The sequence below is a fragment of the Haliaeetus leucocephalus genome, unplaced genomic scaffold, assembly GCF_000737465.1.
Source record: "Haliaeetus leucocephalus isolate CR32 unplaced genomic scaffold, Haliaeetus_leucocephalus-4.0 Scaffold295, whole genome shotgun sequence".
In the NCBI taxonomy this organism is placed as follows: Eukaryota; Metazoa; Chordata; class Aves; order Accipitriformes; family Accipitridae; genus Haliaeetus; species Haliaeetus leucocephalus.
The window spans coordinates 7294799-7312146 of record NW_010972731.1 but is presented as its reverse complement, the minus strand read 5'-3'; the positions used below and the strand labels follow the sequence as shown (position 1 = coordinate 7312146).

General features: G+C 44.8%; 2 protein-coding genes across 3 annotated transcripts in view; one reads left to right on the top strand and one right to left on the bottom strand.

Moving 5' to 3' along the window:
- Positions 1-423: 423 nt before the first annotated feature.
- Positions 424-15351, bottom strand: LRRC48 (leucine rich repeat containing 48). Its single transcript, XM_010570381.1, has 12 exons — positions 15184-15351; positions 13658-13774; positions 11986-12152; positions 11256-11402; positions 9948-10067; positions 8926-9038; positions 7467-7641; positions 4600-4731; positions 3239-3309; positions 2317-2440; positions 703-834; positions 424-537 (listed from the first exon to the last, which is right to left on the bottom strand). The coding sequence occupies exons 1-12, from the start codon at positions 15338-15340 to the stop codon at positions 424-426; spliced, it is 1569 nt and encodes a 522-aa protein (XP_010568683.1). The 5' UTR covers positions 15341-15351.
- Positions 15352-17165: 1814 nt separating this feature from the next.
- TOM1L2 (target of myb1-like 2 (chicken)) overlaps positions 17166-17348 on the top strand; it is a 58830-nt gene continuing 58647 nt past the window's right edge. For both annotated transcript variants that reach the window (XM_010570380.1, XM_010570379.1), the window contains exon 1: positions 17166-17243. In XM_010570380.1, coding sequence (XP_010568682.1) covers positions 17192-17243 — 52 coding nt within the window. In that variant the 5' untranslated portion in view covers positions 17166-17191. The remainder of the gene's footprint in view (positions 17244-17348) is intronic.

The window sequence follows — 17348 nt, the reverse complement described above, 5'->3', positions numbered from 1 at the left end:
TGGAAACCTGCTGTTATCTTGGGGGTGGTTTGATGGAGAGCACTCATCTCCCAGGCTGCTGCCATGTGCCTGTGGCTCGCAGGTTCCTGCCACTGTGCTTGCAGGTACCAAAGCTTTCGGGCATGATGTGCTACGATGATTTGGTTCAATCAGCTCACAGCTGATCCGTAACCCCTCATGACCAGGTCTGAGCTCTCGGGCTTCATGCCAACATGATGGAAGAGGCAGAGCTTCATATGCTTTTCCAGACTCAAGAAGTATCTTTTATTTGCAGTTTGTGGTGGGATGGAAGAAGCATGCCTTTGGCCTGAAATGTCCCAGGCAGCTCAGGCATAGAGAGGCAGCCGTCCCTGCCGGGTGTGCTGCTGCTGGGGGCTGTCCTGTGTGCCCCCAGCTAAGGCAGCTGCCCAGCCTGTGGCAGACCTACTCCGTTGGCTCCAGGATTTCTATGTTATCCAGCTCCTCCTGGAGATTGTCGATGTACTGAACGATCTCTCTGACACGGTCGCGGTTTCTGTCAATCTCGTTTTGGAAAGCCTGAACAGATTGAAACCAAGCAGTGAATCTGCAGGCTTGTCAGGGTCCCTTGCTGTAGCACAGAGGGCTCCAGCAAAGGTTAGGGAGCATCTTTCCTAGCAATGTCCCCACCGCTTGGGCCAGACCTGTCTGTGCCCCATCCCCCTGAGCATGAGGGTCTCTTACCTTCTCTGTCACAGAGGCCTGCCAGCGGTAAGTGTTGCTGAGGATGTCGCTCTCTCGCTTAGCAATCTTCAGCAGACGGATGCCATGGGATGTGTTGACTGCGTTGACAATGGTGTTTTTGTCCACAAGAAGCTAGGAGGTAACGTGACCGGATGAGGGGAGGGGAGTGGGCTTGCAGCAAAAGCAGCAGAGCTCGGAACTAGGAGCACAGTAACTGCAGTGCTCGGGGGGAAGAAAATTGGCCCTCTGTTTCAGACAGACAAAGCCCTAGTCAACAGGAGGAATCCAGCGCTTTACCCCTTCGCGAGGATGCGCCTGGACCTCGCTACAGCGTAATGGAGTATTATCCCTAGTACAGGTGGGGAAACTGAGGCAGCACTCTCAGGCTCACCTGCTGGAGCAGGGAGCAAATGCCTGCTGCTGAGTGCTCTGTTGCAGGCAGGGCTGCCTCGCAGCACATGGCAGGCCCCTGCGGGCAGCTGGTGTTGAAGCAAGGCTGCATATGCTCCAGCACGCCTGGCCCAGCAGGTGCGGGAAGTGGAAAATCGCACTTGGAAGGGTCTCTTGCACTGGTGGCACTGGCTGTAAATCTTCATTTTTGAAGAGTCCCAGATTCTAATCGAAGCAGTGACTTCCCCCGTGGCTCTAAATAGAGGGTGGCTTCACTAAACCATAATGACTCTCCTCCTGCAGCCAAGTGCAGCTGTTGAACAAATGAAGATTGCTTCTCCGTGGAAATGGATGGCAGCGAGGCAAAATGGGTGCACAGCAACGGTGCGTAACTGCAGCCATCTGCACAGGCCATAAAGCAGGGAGCTCCCCCGGGGGGGCTGAGGGGTCTGTTTTGTGTCTATCAACTCTCGATTACCTGGAGTAATGGGGGGGGGGGGCTGGGATAATCTGGACAGAGCAAAACCACAGCAAATGCAAAACTCCAGTCATTTAGCCACTGAATGAAGGAATAACGGAGGCAAAAAGGTCAGCAGCATTGCTGACTGGAGCACTGCAATGATCTTTGTGCTTTCTGAAGGCTCCTGGGATCTTTGCTATCACAGCAAGACTGAGGGCTCAGTGGAAGGCTCCATTTGAAATGTCATGTCCTGCCTCCAGATCAGCTCGTGGGCTGGGGAGCTCTAGGAAGGGCTTTTGAAATCACTGAGGCAAACAGAGCCCCGGTGCAAGAAAGTCAGAGCAGTGTTCAGATTCTCCTGGGGGAGCAGGGAGAATCTGAACAAAACCAGCTGTGAGTGCAGCAAAGATGCTGCCTAAGTGCCTGCTAGGTTGGGGCTGTCTGGAAATCACCCAGAGAAGTGAGTTGTGCTGGAGGCAGGAGAGAGACTTGCTCAGCACCTCTCCTGGGCTGCTGCCACCAGCTCTGGCAGCGCCCAGGGAAACCTGCAGTGCAGTTATCCTCTGTCCTAGTCAGTGGAGATGTCTGGTGGCACTGCAGTTCAGCCAAGTGGCTGGGGCCTCTTGGGAGGAGGTTATGCTCTGGTTTAGACATGGCTTTAGCTGTATTGAGCCTCCTGGAAACCCTGTCCCTTCTGAGAAGAGGCTGTGGCCTCCTCTTCTTGCCAACTCCTTAGCAGAGATGAATTTTTTTGATGCCCTCACCATTCGAACATCAGCTGGCAAATCCTCGTCAAGCTGATTCTTGACTGATTTCTCCAGTGTGGTGATGGAGATTTCTAGCAGCTTTTCGTGGTAACGGTTTTCCAGGTCCCGGCACTGGGTCATCGTACAGAAGATCGTTAAGGAAAAAGCTGACCACACCATTCACTTGTAGAGATTAAATGACCTCCTGTAACTAGAGACTGAGTGTCTGCACAGCGGGCCTCCATAGGAAAGAGCCTGGCTGCTGCCAGAACCTGGTGTAGTGTCAGGATATACGCTTTCTGTTCTTAATCACACATTTGGTCTCATCCTCACTGCCATATATTACGCAGAACTGAGAGTGGGCCTAGGCTTGCAAGGGAAGTTGGAGGAGGCCTCCCAGGATATAAGCTAAGCTCTGAACATGGTGCAATTATTTGCACGAGGCCAACAGATTTCTATATTTAAAGTAGTGTAACCTGTCACTGAAGCACTTTGGTATTGTCATCTCACTTTGTTCCAGAAGACATCAACAACACAAAAATGAAGGCCATTAAAAGAAATTTCAAAGAGAATTGTAGGTATTTCATTGGCTGTTATGGCAAGAATGTACATAAAAAAAGGTCTAACCAGATCTTCCCAGGGTTTTGTCATGGCTGTGTGGAGAAGGAAGGAAGATTCCCAAGGGGGAGAAAGCTACATAAGTCTTACAGACTTTCAGCACAGGAGAACTTAGATCCTTTTGTGCCCTCCTGAGTCTCCACAGAAAGGAGCTGGGCACCTTAAATGACCATTCCTGCAAAGCTGGGAAAAGACCTTTTCTGTTGATTTAAAAATAAATAAATAAATAAAAATTCTATACTGATGGCTCATTTCTGGATTTAGAGGTGAGATACATGTATATCACTGGAAGGTCCAGGCCAACAGACTGTCAAAAGGATATATCCCTTTAACGTTTTCAATGAATGTTGATGCTATGACAGCAATGTTTCCTTTAAAATCCTTTATTAGTTCCTTAACAGAGGGAAAAAGAGGACATATTACAATGAAAACTTGCATAAACATAAAAGGGAGTCAGGGACTCTAGGAAGAATCTACAATTTATTATAATTTGGACTCACTGCTGTTATTAGCACAGTCAGAAACTGAACTGCCTCAAGCATTTAATGTGTTTTGAAAGTGCTGCAAGATTTTCTTTCCTCCTTCAGGGATAGAAAATCAGTTTATTGGAGGGAAGTTGACTGAATGATACCTTTACCCACTGTCTGGAGCGAGCCAGCTGATCCTTTTTTACCCTCACCTAAGTAATGCCTGGAGAGTGCTGTATTCCCGTATACTGACATGCTACAGTCTCCTTGTATGCATGAAGAGCCTCTTGTCAGAAGCACAACCAATGACTGGGCTTACTGCAGCTTTTGTTTTAGTCCTCAGAAATTAAAATTGCTGCTGCCTATTACCTCTGTCAGAAATGGCTGATGGAGAATCTGTGAAGTGTTGCACTTAAATGTCTTGATACAACAGTTCAAAGACAGCCACCCGAATCCTGCAAATCCAGAAAGGCATGCAGGGAGAAATGCTTTGGCTCATTCCATCAGTGACTGCAGATATGTGAGGACCAATTCAGAAAACACTAAAAGGCACAATCCTGATGCAGTGAGGAATCCATTTTGAGCTGCTGCTTTCTGTCATGCACATTCACAAAAGTAAACAGCTGCGTCTGCTTGCACACAGGCCACAGCTCCTGCCTGCTAATTTTTAAACAGATTACTTTTTTTTTTTTTTTTAAATGAGGATGCACATTAGCAGCCCTGCCCTAGTTTTTGAGGAAAAGTCTGTGAAGAAAAAAGGCAGCTATTATGCAAGCAAATGCAGTAAGCTGAGCAGGAATGTATGTAATCTTATTCATAGCAAAGATCAGCTTCAAAGAATTACACATCTAGAATCCCAAAGGCATACCCCATGCTATGCAACGACTTCTGTACGCAGACCTATAAAATGACTGAATGACCTCAAGTCCCTTTCTCTAAAGTCTAGGAAATCAGCTTGTATAGATGCAAAGGACATACTGCGCTCTGCTCTGAGAAACAGAAATCTGTTGCAATGGATCAATGTCCAGGGCCTGATCTCACCCAGATCAACTCTGAGCAGAGAAAGACTAAGATGGAGACAAAACATTAGCCTGACTGGAAGACCTATGTGCCCCTCTTTGTGCAATGGGCTACTAAGCAGAGGGGTGTAGCAATAGTAAAAATGATCCCCCTGCGTTCTGGATGTGAGCTCTCACTGTATGTGCTTGACCCTTACCTCCAGATGGTCAGCTATGAGCATTTCCAAGGTCATGAGTGCTTCTGACAGCTGAAGTATGTCCTCCTTGTACTCGGCTCGTTTAGACTCAGCAATATCGTAACTACTGGCACTATGAATCTCATCCAGTCTCTAAACACAGAGATACATAAATTACTTACAGTTTGTGTTCAGCACTCCATTGCAATTTAATTAACTTGTTACATATGTGAGAAAAGTTCCTGCTGCTGATTAGCTGAAATGAAATGTGATGATTCAGGAAGTCTCCAGATTTACATACTGGGTAGTCAACAGTGCTGAGGTATGCTACTGCGCTAACGATCCAGGGGCAGTGCAGTAGAATCAGTGAAAACGCTTCCTCATCCTCCAGTCAGCAGAAGACTTTGCCCCTTCTATGCTTCCAACTTTGGTTCCCCTTCTGACACATTTCAAGTAAAGAAAAATATTAGATTCTTGACGTTGCTAGCCATGAAGAAGAGATTAACAATTACTTCGTAGAAAGAAATGCAGGCCTAAATCCTGATCCGCTTCATGTCAAGGAGAATCTTGATTGACTTCTGCAGGGTCAGGATTTACTATTCTGAATATGGAATACCTATCATTGCCTGCCTTCCTCTTACAGCAAGGATTTATTGCCCTTCAGAATTAAATATTGACGTCAGTTTTGTATCAGACAAGATTTATGATTTCTTGGATCAAAAAAAAAATCCTCTTGTGCTGAGCAATGTATTATTTTCAAGTCTGTTCAAAATAAGTTAACAATGAAACGTTAATAGGAGAAAAAAAAAATATGTTTTAAGATGTCTAATCCACTTGTCCTGAGAGGGAATGGAACATGCTAAAATAGCAAATTCTGATGAAAATCATTGCCAAGACTTGTGCCTGAAAATGGACTAGATTACCCAAACTTTGCAGTGTTAAAAGGGGGGAAGGGGAGAGCAAGGTATCTTTTTTTCTAATGTAAACAAGTTAGGAGGCTCCAAAAGCTCCGCAGCCATTCAAGCTGCACCTCTGGGAGCAATAACTTCAAAGTTCAAGGCCTTTAATGCTTCTTTGCTCCTTAACCAACTTCAGAGAGCAAAGTTATTCTACAGGTTACCTAATTTTACATGAAAGGATTACAGCAAGACAAACAGCCCCTAAGAATGGCTTGCAGATTTCAGACTGCCGGGACCTCTGCACCTTCTGAACTCCTCCAGCAATTTTAAATGAATGGGGAAATGTTGTTAAAATACAGTGTTCCGTTTTGACACCAACTCCTCCGGTATTTATATGAAAACTCACGCTCACCACTGTGTCCTGTTCTTGCAGCTCAATCCGTAGCTGACCCTGCAGGTCATCAGACAAAGACAAAGGGCCAAAATCTGGCCTCAGCCATGTTTCTTTGGGTTTGATTTTGGTTTTTTTGGTTGGGTTTTTGTTAGTTTGTTTGGGGTTTGTGGCTTTTTTTTTTTTAATGGATGCTATATTGGGAATTCAAGTGCAAGTTAACTGAATATACATATCAATCTTTATATGTTGCCTTCTGGTAAGGCTGCAAACTCGTGTCCCAACTAGAGCTGATGGAGTCAGTTTGCCAGCATGAGTCAGCAAGGTTCAAGGACCCAGACGCAGAGTGACTCAGCAGGTTGCCAGCGTGTGACAAGGCACCTAAATAAAAGTGACCTGGTTTTCAAAGGGAGCCAGTGCTCGTGACTGCCTGGTGTCAGTTGTCAGGGACTTGCTCTGCTCAGCTGACACTGTTACCAGGCTTTGGCCCCCCTTATTTTTTCTGTGGAAACAAAATAATGAACCATCTATTATACATGGTCAGAAAGGGATCCTGCTAGAAGCTACGCCCTGAGCAGCCACAATGGGTGGCTGCAGTTGAGCAGAATGAAAAAAGATAGTTTCTGCTTTAAAAACACTAGAAATACATTACAATAACTTTACCTAATTTTTCTGTTAAAGTTCTTTGAGCTGTTGTTGACAAAATGAACTGAAGTAGAAAATTACCTGAAAATGAAGTATCATGCCATCTCCTTCCTTTTCTTCCTCCTTTTTCAATAAAAGAAGAGCTATTGGAGGCCTCACAGAGAAGGGGAGTGGCATTAATTCTGATAAATCTATATATATATTTAAAATTAACTTTATCAGAAATATTTAAACTGAAAGAAAGGTTGAGCGTTTCCATTTTCTTAAAGACTGGTAACTTTTCTGGATGGCAAATAAAAAGTAAAAAAACCCCAGCATGTTTAGCCACTTTTTTCCTGTAAAGCCTTGAAGGCCCTTTACCTTTGTGGACAATAAGATAACACTGTGCTATGTTAATTTTGTCCTACGCTGAATTTCCAGTGTAGATAAAGGCTGTTAGTGTTAGCTGGTTGTGGTTTGCCCAAAGGTTGAAGCTTCAATCCCCAAATTATTTTCCTACATAAAGTACTAAAAAACTCTTAACATTATGTTAGTTAATGACGTTATGTTAGCTAACACAACAATTTTTCTTGGTGTAGATTTATACTGTAAAAAACATGTGAAGAAAAATCAGTGACTTGAGCACTGGAAGAGGTTGCCCAGAGAGGCTATGGGGTCTTCATCCCTGGAGATATTCGAAGGCCATCTGGACATGGTCCTGGGCAGCCTGCTGTGGGTGGCCCTGCTTGAGCAGGGGGGGGTTGGACCACATGCCCTCCAGACGTCCCTTCCAACCCTCAGCCACTCTGTGATTCTGCCATTAGGGATCAAGTACCAATTCCTACTGCAACAGTGTAAATCCAGAATTATTATCCTAATTTTAATGGAGTTACCCTTGCTCTCAGTGAAATTAAAAGCTGGCAGAGGATGTAGAGAAATCATGTATCAAACAAACAAAAGTATAACAACATTACCCTTTTGTTCCGATTTTCAAAGTCTAGGATTATTTTCCTGCCTTCTTGCTGGTTGGCTGTTAATGCTTCATGAAGGCTTTCACAGAAATCAGAGATTTCAGCTTCTCGTTTTTCATACTCTTTCAGACCATAGTTAAATAGGTTCTCACAAACCGAGACAAACTCCGTCCTGTATGTGACACCAGAGTCAAGGTATTTTGTTTGTTATGCTATGTTCTTTCTACCTCTGCGAATGTGAGCAACAAGAGTTACAAGCTACTGTTATGTAAACTCCATGGTTCTCGCTGGGAGCAGGCTGCCAAGTATTCTGTCTGTGGCAGGACTGGGTCACCCATTCACTTTTAACGCATAGGATTTTGCTACCTTAAGGGTATGGAGAAAGCTGTGGCAACTTGAGGGGGAAAAAGGCCTTGAGGAAGAAAAGGAAATACATATACTTCTCTGACTCTCTTCTGACACAGCAGCGGAATGAAGCATACAACCCTATCTGTCTTCACAAGTGTGAACACAGTGTCTGCGTAGTTAATAAATACAGCTCTGGAGCCTACAGCCAGAGCACAGAATAAACTACTGACTTGGTAGCATCACAAAAATAATGTCAATTTTTCTTCTACTATTATCTTGGCAATGGAATTGTTTCTAGAGTCTATTGTAGTTAAGCCGTGATGCATTTTTTTCCCAACAGTGTAATGCAGTTTTAAGCAAGGTCAAGTTACTGGCCTTGACAATACTCTATTAATCTGAATGAGAAAAGAAAAAAGAAAAAAAAGTGTCTGCTTTCTGATCCCCTGTGTAGGAGCAATGATCAGAAAAAAGTGCTGGCCTGAAAACTTCATGTTGCCAGCTCTGGCAGGTTGTGAGATATGCGACTCATATCATTCTGATTAGTCTGTTCCTATCTCCTGCCACTTCAATTTCAACATGATTTTAGCGACAGCGCTCTTACAATCTAGCTGACAGAGATTTATCTTATAGCTCATTTTAAACTTTAAGTGGATTCCAGACTTAAAGTAAGTACAAAGCCTTGATTCTTGAAGGGTCAGAAAAGAAGGCTACCACAATTGTGTTTGATTCAAGCGAAGGAAAAGGAATATGGTAATTACAATGGTGAGAATTTAAAACGCTGGAATCTCATGACCTGTTGGTGATAGAAACGAGTGGTTTTACAAACGGGATGTTTCAGGCTGGGTTGGCCAGCTTGCCAGTAATAGAAACTATTTGTTTGTAGCCCTCATATTTCATGAGATACTAAGCCTTAAAGCTGTCAGTGGTCTCACAGTCTTGCAGTGGGTTTTTTGGTACCATTCCAAAATTGAACACAGACTGTCTCAGATCTTAGATCAATGTAGTTTTCAGCCCTGGACAAAAGCAATGGATGAAGAGTCCCTGTGGATGCACCTCCTTCTTAACTCAAGGCATTGCACTTTAGCTGGAGGTATTCTAAACCCAGGAAGGATATGCCTGCAGCAGGTTACCCACTCCAGGGAGGTAAGCCAGTTTGGCAGCTTCTGTATCCTCTGCAAACATACTGTCGAACAGGAATGATCCATTCAGGTACTCAACAAAGGCTGTCTTTGAAGAGAATCAGAGCAATACAAGTAAAATAAAGAGTGCCAACCAGCTGCCAGTCCTCAGGATGTGTCACTCCTATAAGCACTTTACCAGCAGAGGAACTCTGGTGCAGACACAGTCATACCGACACAATAGGTATACCAACCAAGGCATAAAAGCACCCTGCAACTGGAGTGAAAACCATCCTGCTGGCTTTGCTGCTTGAACTCTCTAGCCTAAGGATAGAAAACACTGTTTAATCTTATACAAAACATTATCACATACAACCACATACTGCAAGGCTATTAAGCCTCTTGGATAAGGCATCAGTGGACTTTGGGGAGGGACAGAGGGAAGAGCTGCAGGTCTCCTCCCTGTCACTTAACCGCCTCTTGCTCTTCAGCCAGTCTGATCTTCTAGAGGTCTGGAATACAGAGCCAGACCATAACTGAAAGCACCATTCTGCCTGGTCTTGTTTTCAGTCTGTTCACAGGACTACAGTGATCTCTGAAAAGCCCTGAAGAGTTTAACCATAAAACTAATGAAAAGCATTGACTTAGTGTGAAGGAGAAAAAAAGTGACTGCACCATGAAAATGCTAACAGTTCCCTCAGACCTGTAATTTTCTTAATCTCATGTCAGTCTGATAAGATCCTTAGGTATGATTTACTATTTAGCTTTGCACGGTCTATATCTGTAGTTTCATTGTTCAGCCAAAAGAATTATGTTCCCCCACGTCATGTGTATTCTACAGCAGTTCCTGTTTTCATTCAAAAATGAGATTCAGAGATCACAGAGATTAATCCTAGCCTTAGTTTTAGCACAGTCGATGTTAACCTCTCATTAAATCTTCAAGCAGGTAAAAGAGAAGTCAATATCTGTTGTGCTTCTTTCTCCTGAGACAATATACAACCAGCCAAAGAAAACGTACCTTGTGGTACTCCAGCTCTTTCTGCTTTGCCTGTTTTTCGTCCAGCTGAGCCAGGGCCTGAGCCTCCTCACGTTCCAATGGCTCAGTAAGATCTTGATACTTTAAAACTGCAACTTCTCGCTGAGAAGTGCAAACAAAGAAAATATCTTTATTAGATTATCCAGCATTGCTCAACAAATCTGGGCATAAGCATTTGATCTTTCTAGAACATGAACCTGAGTGACATCTGCCTCTCCATTTCTCTGTGGGCTTTTTATTAAACTACTTATGAAGTTCCTAATCCATTCCTCATCCTGTTTTTTGTTGGCATATTACTCTGACTCTGCATTCAGTGCATCTGAGCTGATTCAGTCCCAGGCAACTTTTCTCTCCCCATTTCCTCATCTTTAGGGTGTTTTTTCTTTTTTCAGCAGGAGGCCCTGTTTTGACTTCTAGAATTTCAGCTCTGATTTGATCAGCTAGCAAGTTTAATACACTTACTAGGGAGGAGAAGGCTCTTTGGAGGAGTGGATGGCAAGGTAGTAGCAGGGGCAAGAACCTAATTAGCTTGAAACAGAATCTTGACAAATTTAAGTATGCAATTCTATGAGGTACTGTCTGTATGAGCAGGGACTGGACTCAATGACCTGGAAAGCCCTTCCAGTCCTATGGTAAGAGTAATATATATTCCAAGTACAGCTCCTGCTCTGTGCCAAGCAAATTTACAATTAATCATGTTCTTTGGTTACTAAAAAACCCAACAAAAAAACCCATCTTTGTTCCTTTGAGCGCTGGGAAAAAAAAGCAGTCCCACAGGTTACCGGTGTGGATGCACTGTCCTGTTCTCAGAAATCAAACTGGGAAGTGCATTCTAAGGCACCTGCTTGCCTGGACAGTCTATCAGTCCACTACTGAAACAAATTGCTCACCGAGCAGCAGGACCACCAAGCCTCCTTTCCCCTGGATCTGTGTCTCAAGACTGATCTCCTCTGAGATTTTCTGATCTGTAGAAGGCTTGCACTCACACTGCAGCCTCTCTGTGGCAACATTAACCAGGCCCCTCTCCCACACACAGCTGCTGATTTTCACAAAATCTGTGAAGACATCATGCCTCCGACACCTCTACCTCTCTGTCAGATTTGATAGAATTTGGCCTACAGGTTCACAGCTGTTAGGTGGAGGCAGAATAAACACTGCATGTTTCTGTAAGTCTAATTTCTGCAGGGAACCTGCCCTGAATGCTAGAATATTGCAGGCATACCAACAAAGCAAATGCACTGTAAGATGCTGTTGCCTGATTTCACAAGCAGGGAATGCAGAAATGCTTACCGTGGTGTCACTCACGAGCTTGAAGTCCAAGTATACGAGGTCTGGAAGATGAGCAACAACAAACAGCGTATACTGCTCATCGTGGCAGAGAGGGTTCCCCGTGAGATTCAGTGTGCGTAAGTTTTTAAACCTCCTGAGATAGATCACCTATGCCAAGAGGAAAGAGATGCTGTACTTCCCATTGCTGGGGAAACACACAGCCTTGAAATTCGTTGCTCTTATTACAGTTATGTTGCAATACATATCCTGCTCTGCTGCCAAACACAGGTGACATAATTAAATTATGAATTTCTAATGCTTTCAGGAAAGGAAATACTTAAATTCACATTGTGAATATATAAACAATGGGCGTAGAGAGAAGGTCTTTAGCTGGGGTGGTAAGCTGCCCTCAAAAGAACTCCGAATAAATCCTAGTCTCCACTCCCTCCTTTTTTCATACGTAGCTATTTAATCCTTTTCCAGCTTTCATGGGAACCAATAGGAATTTTGCCATGGCTGATAGCAGTAACAGAGCCGGGCCCCCATGAGTCAGTAATCTAAAAGAGAAATAGCTGTAGTAAGCACTTAACACTGGGACAGCTTACCAAAACCATAACTTAGACTACAGAGGCAGTGAAATCCTAAGGAGAATTTTCTCCTCTAAGGAGGGGCTCAGACACAGTGCTAAATGTCATTATTAGAGTATTTGATCCTTTGATAGGAAACATTTGCAAAGACAGGGAGCACTCACATCTTCCAGAGTTGTCAGGTTATTCTTTCCTATGGAGAAAATCTGCAGCTCTTGCAATGTGTCCATGTGCTCAATTTTAGATATTCTGTTATTGTAGAGACTTAGGTCCTGCAGTTTGACAAGGGTATCCAGGCCCTCAATTACTTCGATATTGTTGAAGGACAAGTCTGGGGAAGAGTTTAGAAATCAAAAAAGTTTTACAAGCAAAAGTTAAATTATCTGTAGCAGAACGCCCTGATTCAGACCTTGCATTTAGCCTGATTCTTGATTTAGGAGTTTATGTACAGTATTTTCCTCAGGGGTGTTCAGTGTCCCACTGGAAAGGCATCATCATTCGTTCACATCTTCTTTCAACTGTCCATGCAACTTTTAAATGAGAAGAACAGTTGAAGGCTTTCCTTGTGGAGTCTACATACACAACCTGAAAGCGACTTCTACCTTATGGGGAAAACCAAAACACAAGAAAAGAGGTGGGGAAATGCCCTAAAAGGGGGGGTATTTCTGTGACAAATTTGACACTCCCTGCCTTGTTTCTTGCAGACTCTTGCCTGCCACACCAATGCCCACTGTCATGGTCATTCCCATAGGACCAACAATCGCCCTGTTGTTAATGGAGGTATGCAAAGGCATGTACTCACTTTAGCTATTTCACTTATTGAAATTTCCTCTTTTCCTGCCAGAACATCTATCCTAACACCTACATTCATCATGACTAAGGGCAGTATTTGCCCTCAGGCCAGTATGGAGCAATTCAGGAGTCCAAAGATGGTTGATGAGGTTACCAGCTGTCTGCGTCACCCCAGCCCCTGGATGGCTAAGACACTCATGCAGCAGCTCCTGAACCACTGCAGCCTTTGGGCAAATGAAACCCATGAGTGTGCTTCAAAACACTCTGCTTACATTGTGGTGGGTGATCAGCTCTTGATTCACAAGTGCATTAGTCATCTGTGCAGCAGAACAGTGCAGAGAACTGGGCAGAAGAACCTATTAGGCATTTCAAGATGTGCTTATGAACTGAAGCCTTGCATGCTATTTTCAAAGATGGATAAGGATATATTTACACTTTCAGCCAGCAACATGCCTGCAGTTCCAGGAGAATGCTCTAAGCTATGCATCTGTAGCAGCAAGATCACCGATCTGCCTAGCATCAAAACCTGCACCCCTGTGAGATGCTGCTCTCAGCATCCTGAGTTTTTAGTTGAAAGTAGTCACATAAGACTACAAGGATGGGTACTTTTTGGGACAACAATGATGACAAGCCCTTAAACATATAGGGGTAAAGACAGTGGGTTCTAGGCTCTGAAATGCCTGCATTAGGTCTGAAAACAGAATACAGGCTTCTAAATCACAGAGGTGTTTCCATAAATATTCTGAAAGTCATCTCCAAATACAAGTACAAACCCTGGAAACAACCTTGAAACCTCAGCTTCCTGTTCCTGCCACACCAAATGTATTAAAACCAGTTTTTAAAGGATTTGAAGGATTGTTTTGCAGCTCTGATATTCAGGCATTTTGACATTTGACAGTCAAATGAGGAAACATACAGACAGCTGACAGCCTTCCCTAGGAAAGCTCCTATCAGTCGTGTTTGAGAAGGAATGCGACATCCTGGCTTAACTGCAGATTGCTTTGCACCTGTGAGGGCATCCAACCTCATATGCTTGTATCTTACCAAGCCATACAAGGTGAACCAGACTCTCCAGAGCTTCTATCTTCTCAATGATGTTGTTGTCCAGCTGCAGTTTAGTCAGATTTTCAAACTGCCACAGATTATCAATCTGCAGGATATCTAAAGCCACAGGAAAAAAATAAAAGAAAATTGCTTTTCATGTGAGACAGCTTTCAGTTTAGCAGACACACTATCTTGCACAAGGAAAACATGTCCAGTGTTACCTCCAAAATTATTTTCAGCAGATTACGATAGCATGTGATGACTGCCCTAGAGAGCTGAGAGGTCCATTGGCTGGACGAGATTTCAATGAAACAGTCCAGTAACCTCATTGTCCTGCACCAGCACACACTGCTCATCAGTGATGCCAACGAGTCACTGAGGGGACGCTGGCTATGGCCCTGCAGTCAAGAGTGGCTTTATGAATCCACTACTAGGAGGCCTTGACCTTCATTTTCCTTTCCAGCTCCAAGAGGGAGGTTTGGGATGAGACTCTGCTTTTCTCTGCATTTGCAGGCTAGCAGTGGCCAGCTACCGCTTTTGTAAATTACTCTCCTGCTTCTGGGATTCTCATCACAGGAGAGCAAGTTGGGGTCTACTCTTTCTGTGAAGGCTGCAGTTTAGAACTAATCAATATCCCTGCATTTAGCTTTCTCCAAAAACAGAATCACAAGGGCAGGTCGTTAGGCACTACAGCAAAACATTAGGACCAAGGTGACAGAAAATACAGAACATTCTCACTCCCAATTCTCTTTCCCCCCACAATGGCTTCCCAGAAGATTTCGTTAGCTGCTCTACTGCCATTGTTGTTTAGTGAGTGCAGAGTAAAGCAAGTAATTGCATGCACAAAATATTCACACAGTTCTATACTTTGTATTTGCAAACAAATACATGCAGGATCAGGTAACAGGGAGTCTGTTCTAAGGAACTCAACTAATACATGCATTATTTTACTGAAGCACGCAATGGTTAATCAAAAGCAGATTTTTGCCCATGAAATTACATATGCCCAAAATACTCAAATATTGAGCCAAATGTTCTTCTTTCTCATTTTTTGAATGCAAGTTTATGACTGGTTTGACAGTAAGAGGCAAGCTGCGATAATGCTATGGATGACCGGAGGAAGCCACCGAATTGGACTGTAATCACCATAATCTACCAAATAGCTCTCACATAATCACCAGCGATGGCGGAGCCTGCCCAGGGTTTGATTTGTCCACGTACAGAAGGGCCCAATAGGCCTGTGGCCTGTAGGTGTCACCACAATATAAATGTTAAATAAGAATAGCAGTGACAATAATAGCTTAAAGCTAAGCAGCTTTAACGTTACCCATCAGCAAAAGCATCCATCTCTCTCTAATGAAACTACTTCATACAGGTATGACTAAAAATGTAACTCCAGATGTTACTTTTCACATAACAAATCCAAGCTAATCATGATTGTTTAATTGCCAGTTAGCCACTTCATGCTTAATTCTACTACCCTTTAACAAAAGAAGAAGAAAAAAAGTATATATTCTGATACTCACTTCTAAAACCAAGCTGTAGCTCCGTCACATCCTTAAGGTTAATACCTTCCCTTTTGGCAAGCTGTCCTATGTCCTCTGGACACTGCTCTTCAATGGCTTTCTGAACCATTTCATCATCAATAATGTTTGGCTCAATGCTATTGTATAACTGACTCATTTTTAGATGGTATCACCCTTAAAGGACAGAATAGAAAAATAAATAAAATTAATGCCTGGCTACTACTTCAAACATTCATTGAACAGGCATGACAATTCCAAGGAATTAAGAGCACAGCTGAGCATTAAGAAGATCGAATACCTCACAGCTGATATAAAAGACAGATTGACTTTTATCACAAAGTCACTGATTTGACTCTAAGCACAGCCTTACAGCCCCAGCACTGTAAAATGGCCGGGCACCATCACATGCAAACTTCACACCATGTTTGAGTGTTTTCCATGAAGAATGACAGATATTTGGCCAGATAAATAGGCCAGGAAAGGAGGCCCCGTGCAGCACTTATCAACAGCAATGGTCCATCGCATGGCAATCACCTGCTGCTGAAACCGATCTTCATGAAGAGGGCATATTCAAGGCTCTGTGCACCATTGAATCTAGTTTCAAAAGGTAAGTTTCTCATTATAGGCAAGTTTGATTTATAGAGTAAGAGACGTGTATTTATAGAATAGGAACATTAACAACAGCAGTTCACTAAATTTTAAACACCAACATCATAATAAAAGTGAAAACAAATTTGAGGAAGGAGGAAACTTTACAAACAATAACAACAATTTGCTGAAGAAGGCACTTAATGCAGATCTATAGTAAAGGCTGTCTAGTTCAATCAATACATAGTGCTGCACATAAACATCTTCGCTTTGGGGAACAGAAAATTCTGTCAGTCAAAACTTTCTGTCCTGGCTTTGTCACTTAAATATCCCTGATGTTGCCCAGGAGGCAATGAGACTACTTATCTTTCTAGAACCATGCACAGTTAATGAATCAGTACGAAGGACTTATTTTGCTTGCGTAAGATGTCTACAATTATGGAAGAAGTTCTGCCAATTTTTTGCGTAGGAGGACAGGAAGGATAAACGTCTGGGTTTAGAGAGTTCTCTCCTCGTCATAGCTTTTAATTAACAAATCAAACCTCTTTACAGCTGTGCTCCGTACAGACCACGGAGTAGCAGGTTCTGGGTTCATTCATCCTTGACCTGCCAGATCTTCCGCTTGTCGCCCACCCAGACAAGAAGCTGCTGCTCACAGCCAGCCGGAGCCCAGGCCTGGGAAGCAGCACCACGTCCCCGACAGCCCCCGGCCCTGCAGGGCCCGGGACGGGGACCCTGACTCTGCCTGTCAGGGCGGCTCTGACCCAGCTGGGCTGCCGCCTTCGCCCCCGAGACCCATCCACGACCCGATCCGGGCCCCTCAGGCCTCTCAAACCCCCCGGTCCCCAAGGCTCCAGGCCCGCTCCGCGTCCCCGGTGCCGTGCCCGGCCCGGCCCCCACCTCCGCCTCGGCCTCGGCCCCGGGGCTCGGCGCCGGCTGCTAAGGAAGCCCAGGCGCGTTGCTAACGCGGCCACGTGACAGGCTCAGCCGCCAATGGTCAGGGAGAGGGTGGGAAGGCTGGCCGCTAATCAGAGCGCGAGAAATCCATGTCAGCCAATCAGCGCTGGCACCGTGCCCTCGGAGCGGGAGGAGGCGCTCATGATTGATGTTCCTGTTGCCCAATAACATTAGAGAATGGTTTGGCCGTTGCCCAATGGAGAATGGCCGTAGCTTTGTCCCCGCTGTCCATCAACCGGTGGGCGTGGAAAGGGCGGGACTACCGCGGGGGCGGCCCCTCGCTTGACAGTGATGGGCACCCTCTCTAACCTATGACTCCACGGGGCGTCCAGCCGCCGCCCAATCGAATGCAAGGAGGCGGGCCACGCCTGGCAGAACAAGCTGCGGTTGGTGTGCGCGGATGCCAGTCAGGGCGGGGTGGGGGAGGGGGGGCCGCCGGGCCGCTGTTTGTTGTCATCCCAAGATGGAGTTTCTGCTGGGGAACCCGTTCAGCACCCCGGTGGGGCAGAGCCTTGGTAAGGCGGCCCGAGGGGTGCAGGGGGCTCCGGGGGGCCCTGGAAAGCCGATGGGGCCTCTGGAGGGGGCGGGGAGCTCCAGGTAGCGGGGGGCTCTGGAGGCAG

What these genes read in the sequence shown, in the direction of transcription:
- LRRC48 (XM_010570381.1), bottom strand. Translation starts at nt 15,340, where the DNA reads ATGAGTCAGTTATACAATAGCATTGAGCCAAACATTATTGATGATGAA. An exon ending in TCATAGCTGACCATCTGGAG is followed by an intron (nt 3,310 to 4,599) that starts GTAAGGGTCAAG and finishes CCCTCTGTTAAG; the next exon opens with GAACTAATAAAGGATTTTAA. An exon ending in TGCCAGCTGATGTTCGAATG is followed by an intron (nt 835 to 2,316) that starts GTGAGGGCATCA and finishes GTTACCTCCTAG; the next exon opens with CTTCTTGTGGACAAAAACAC.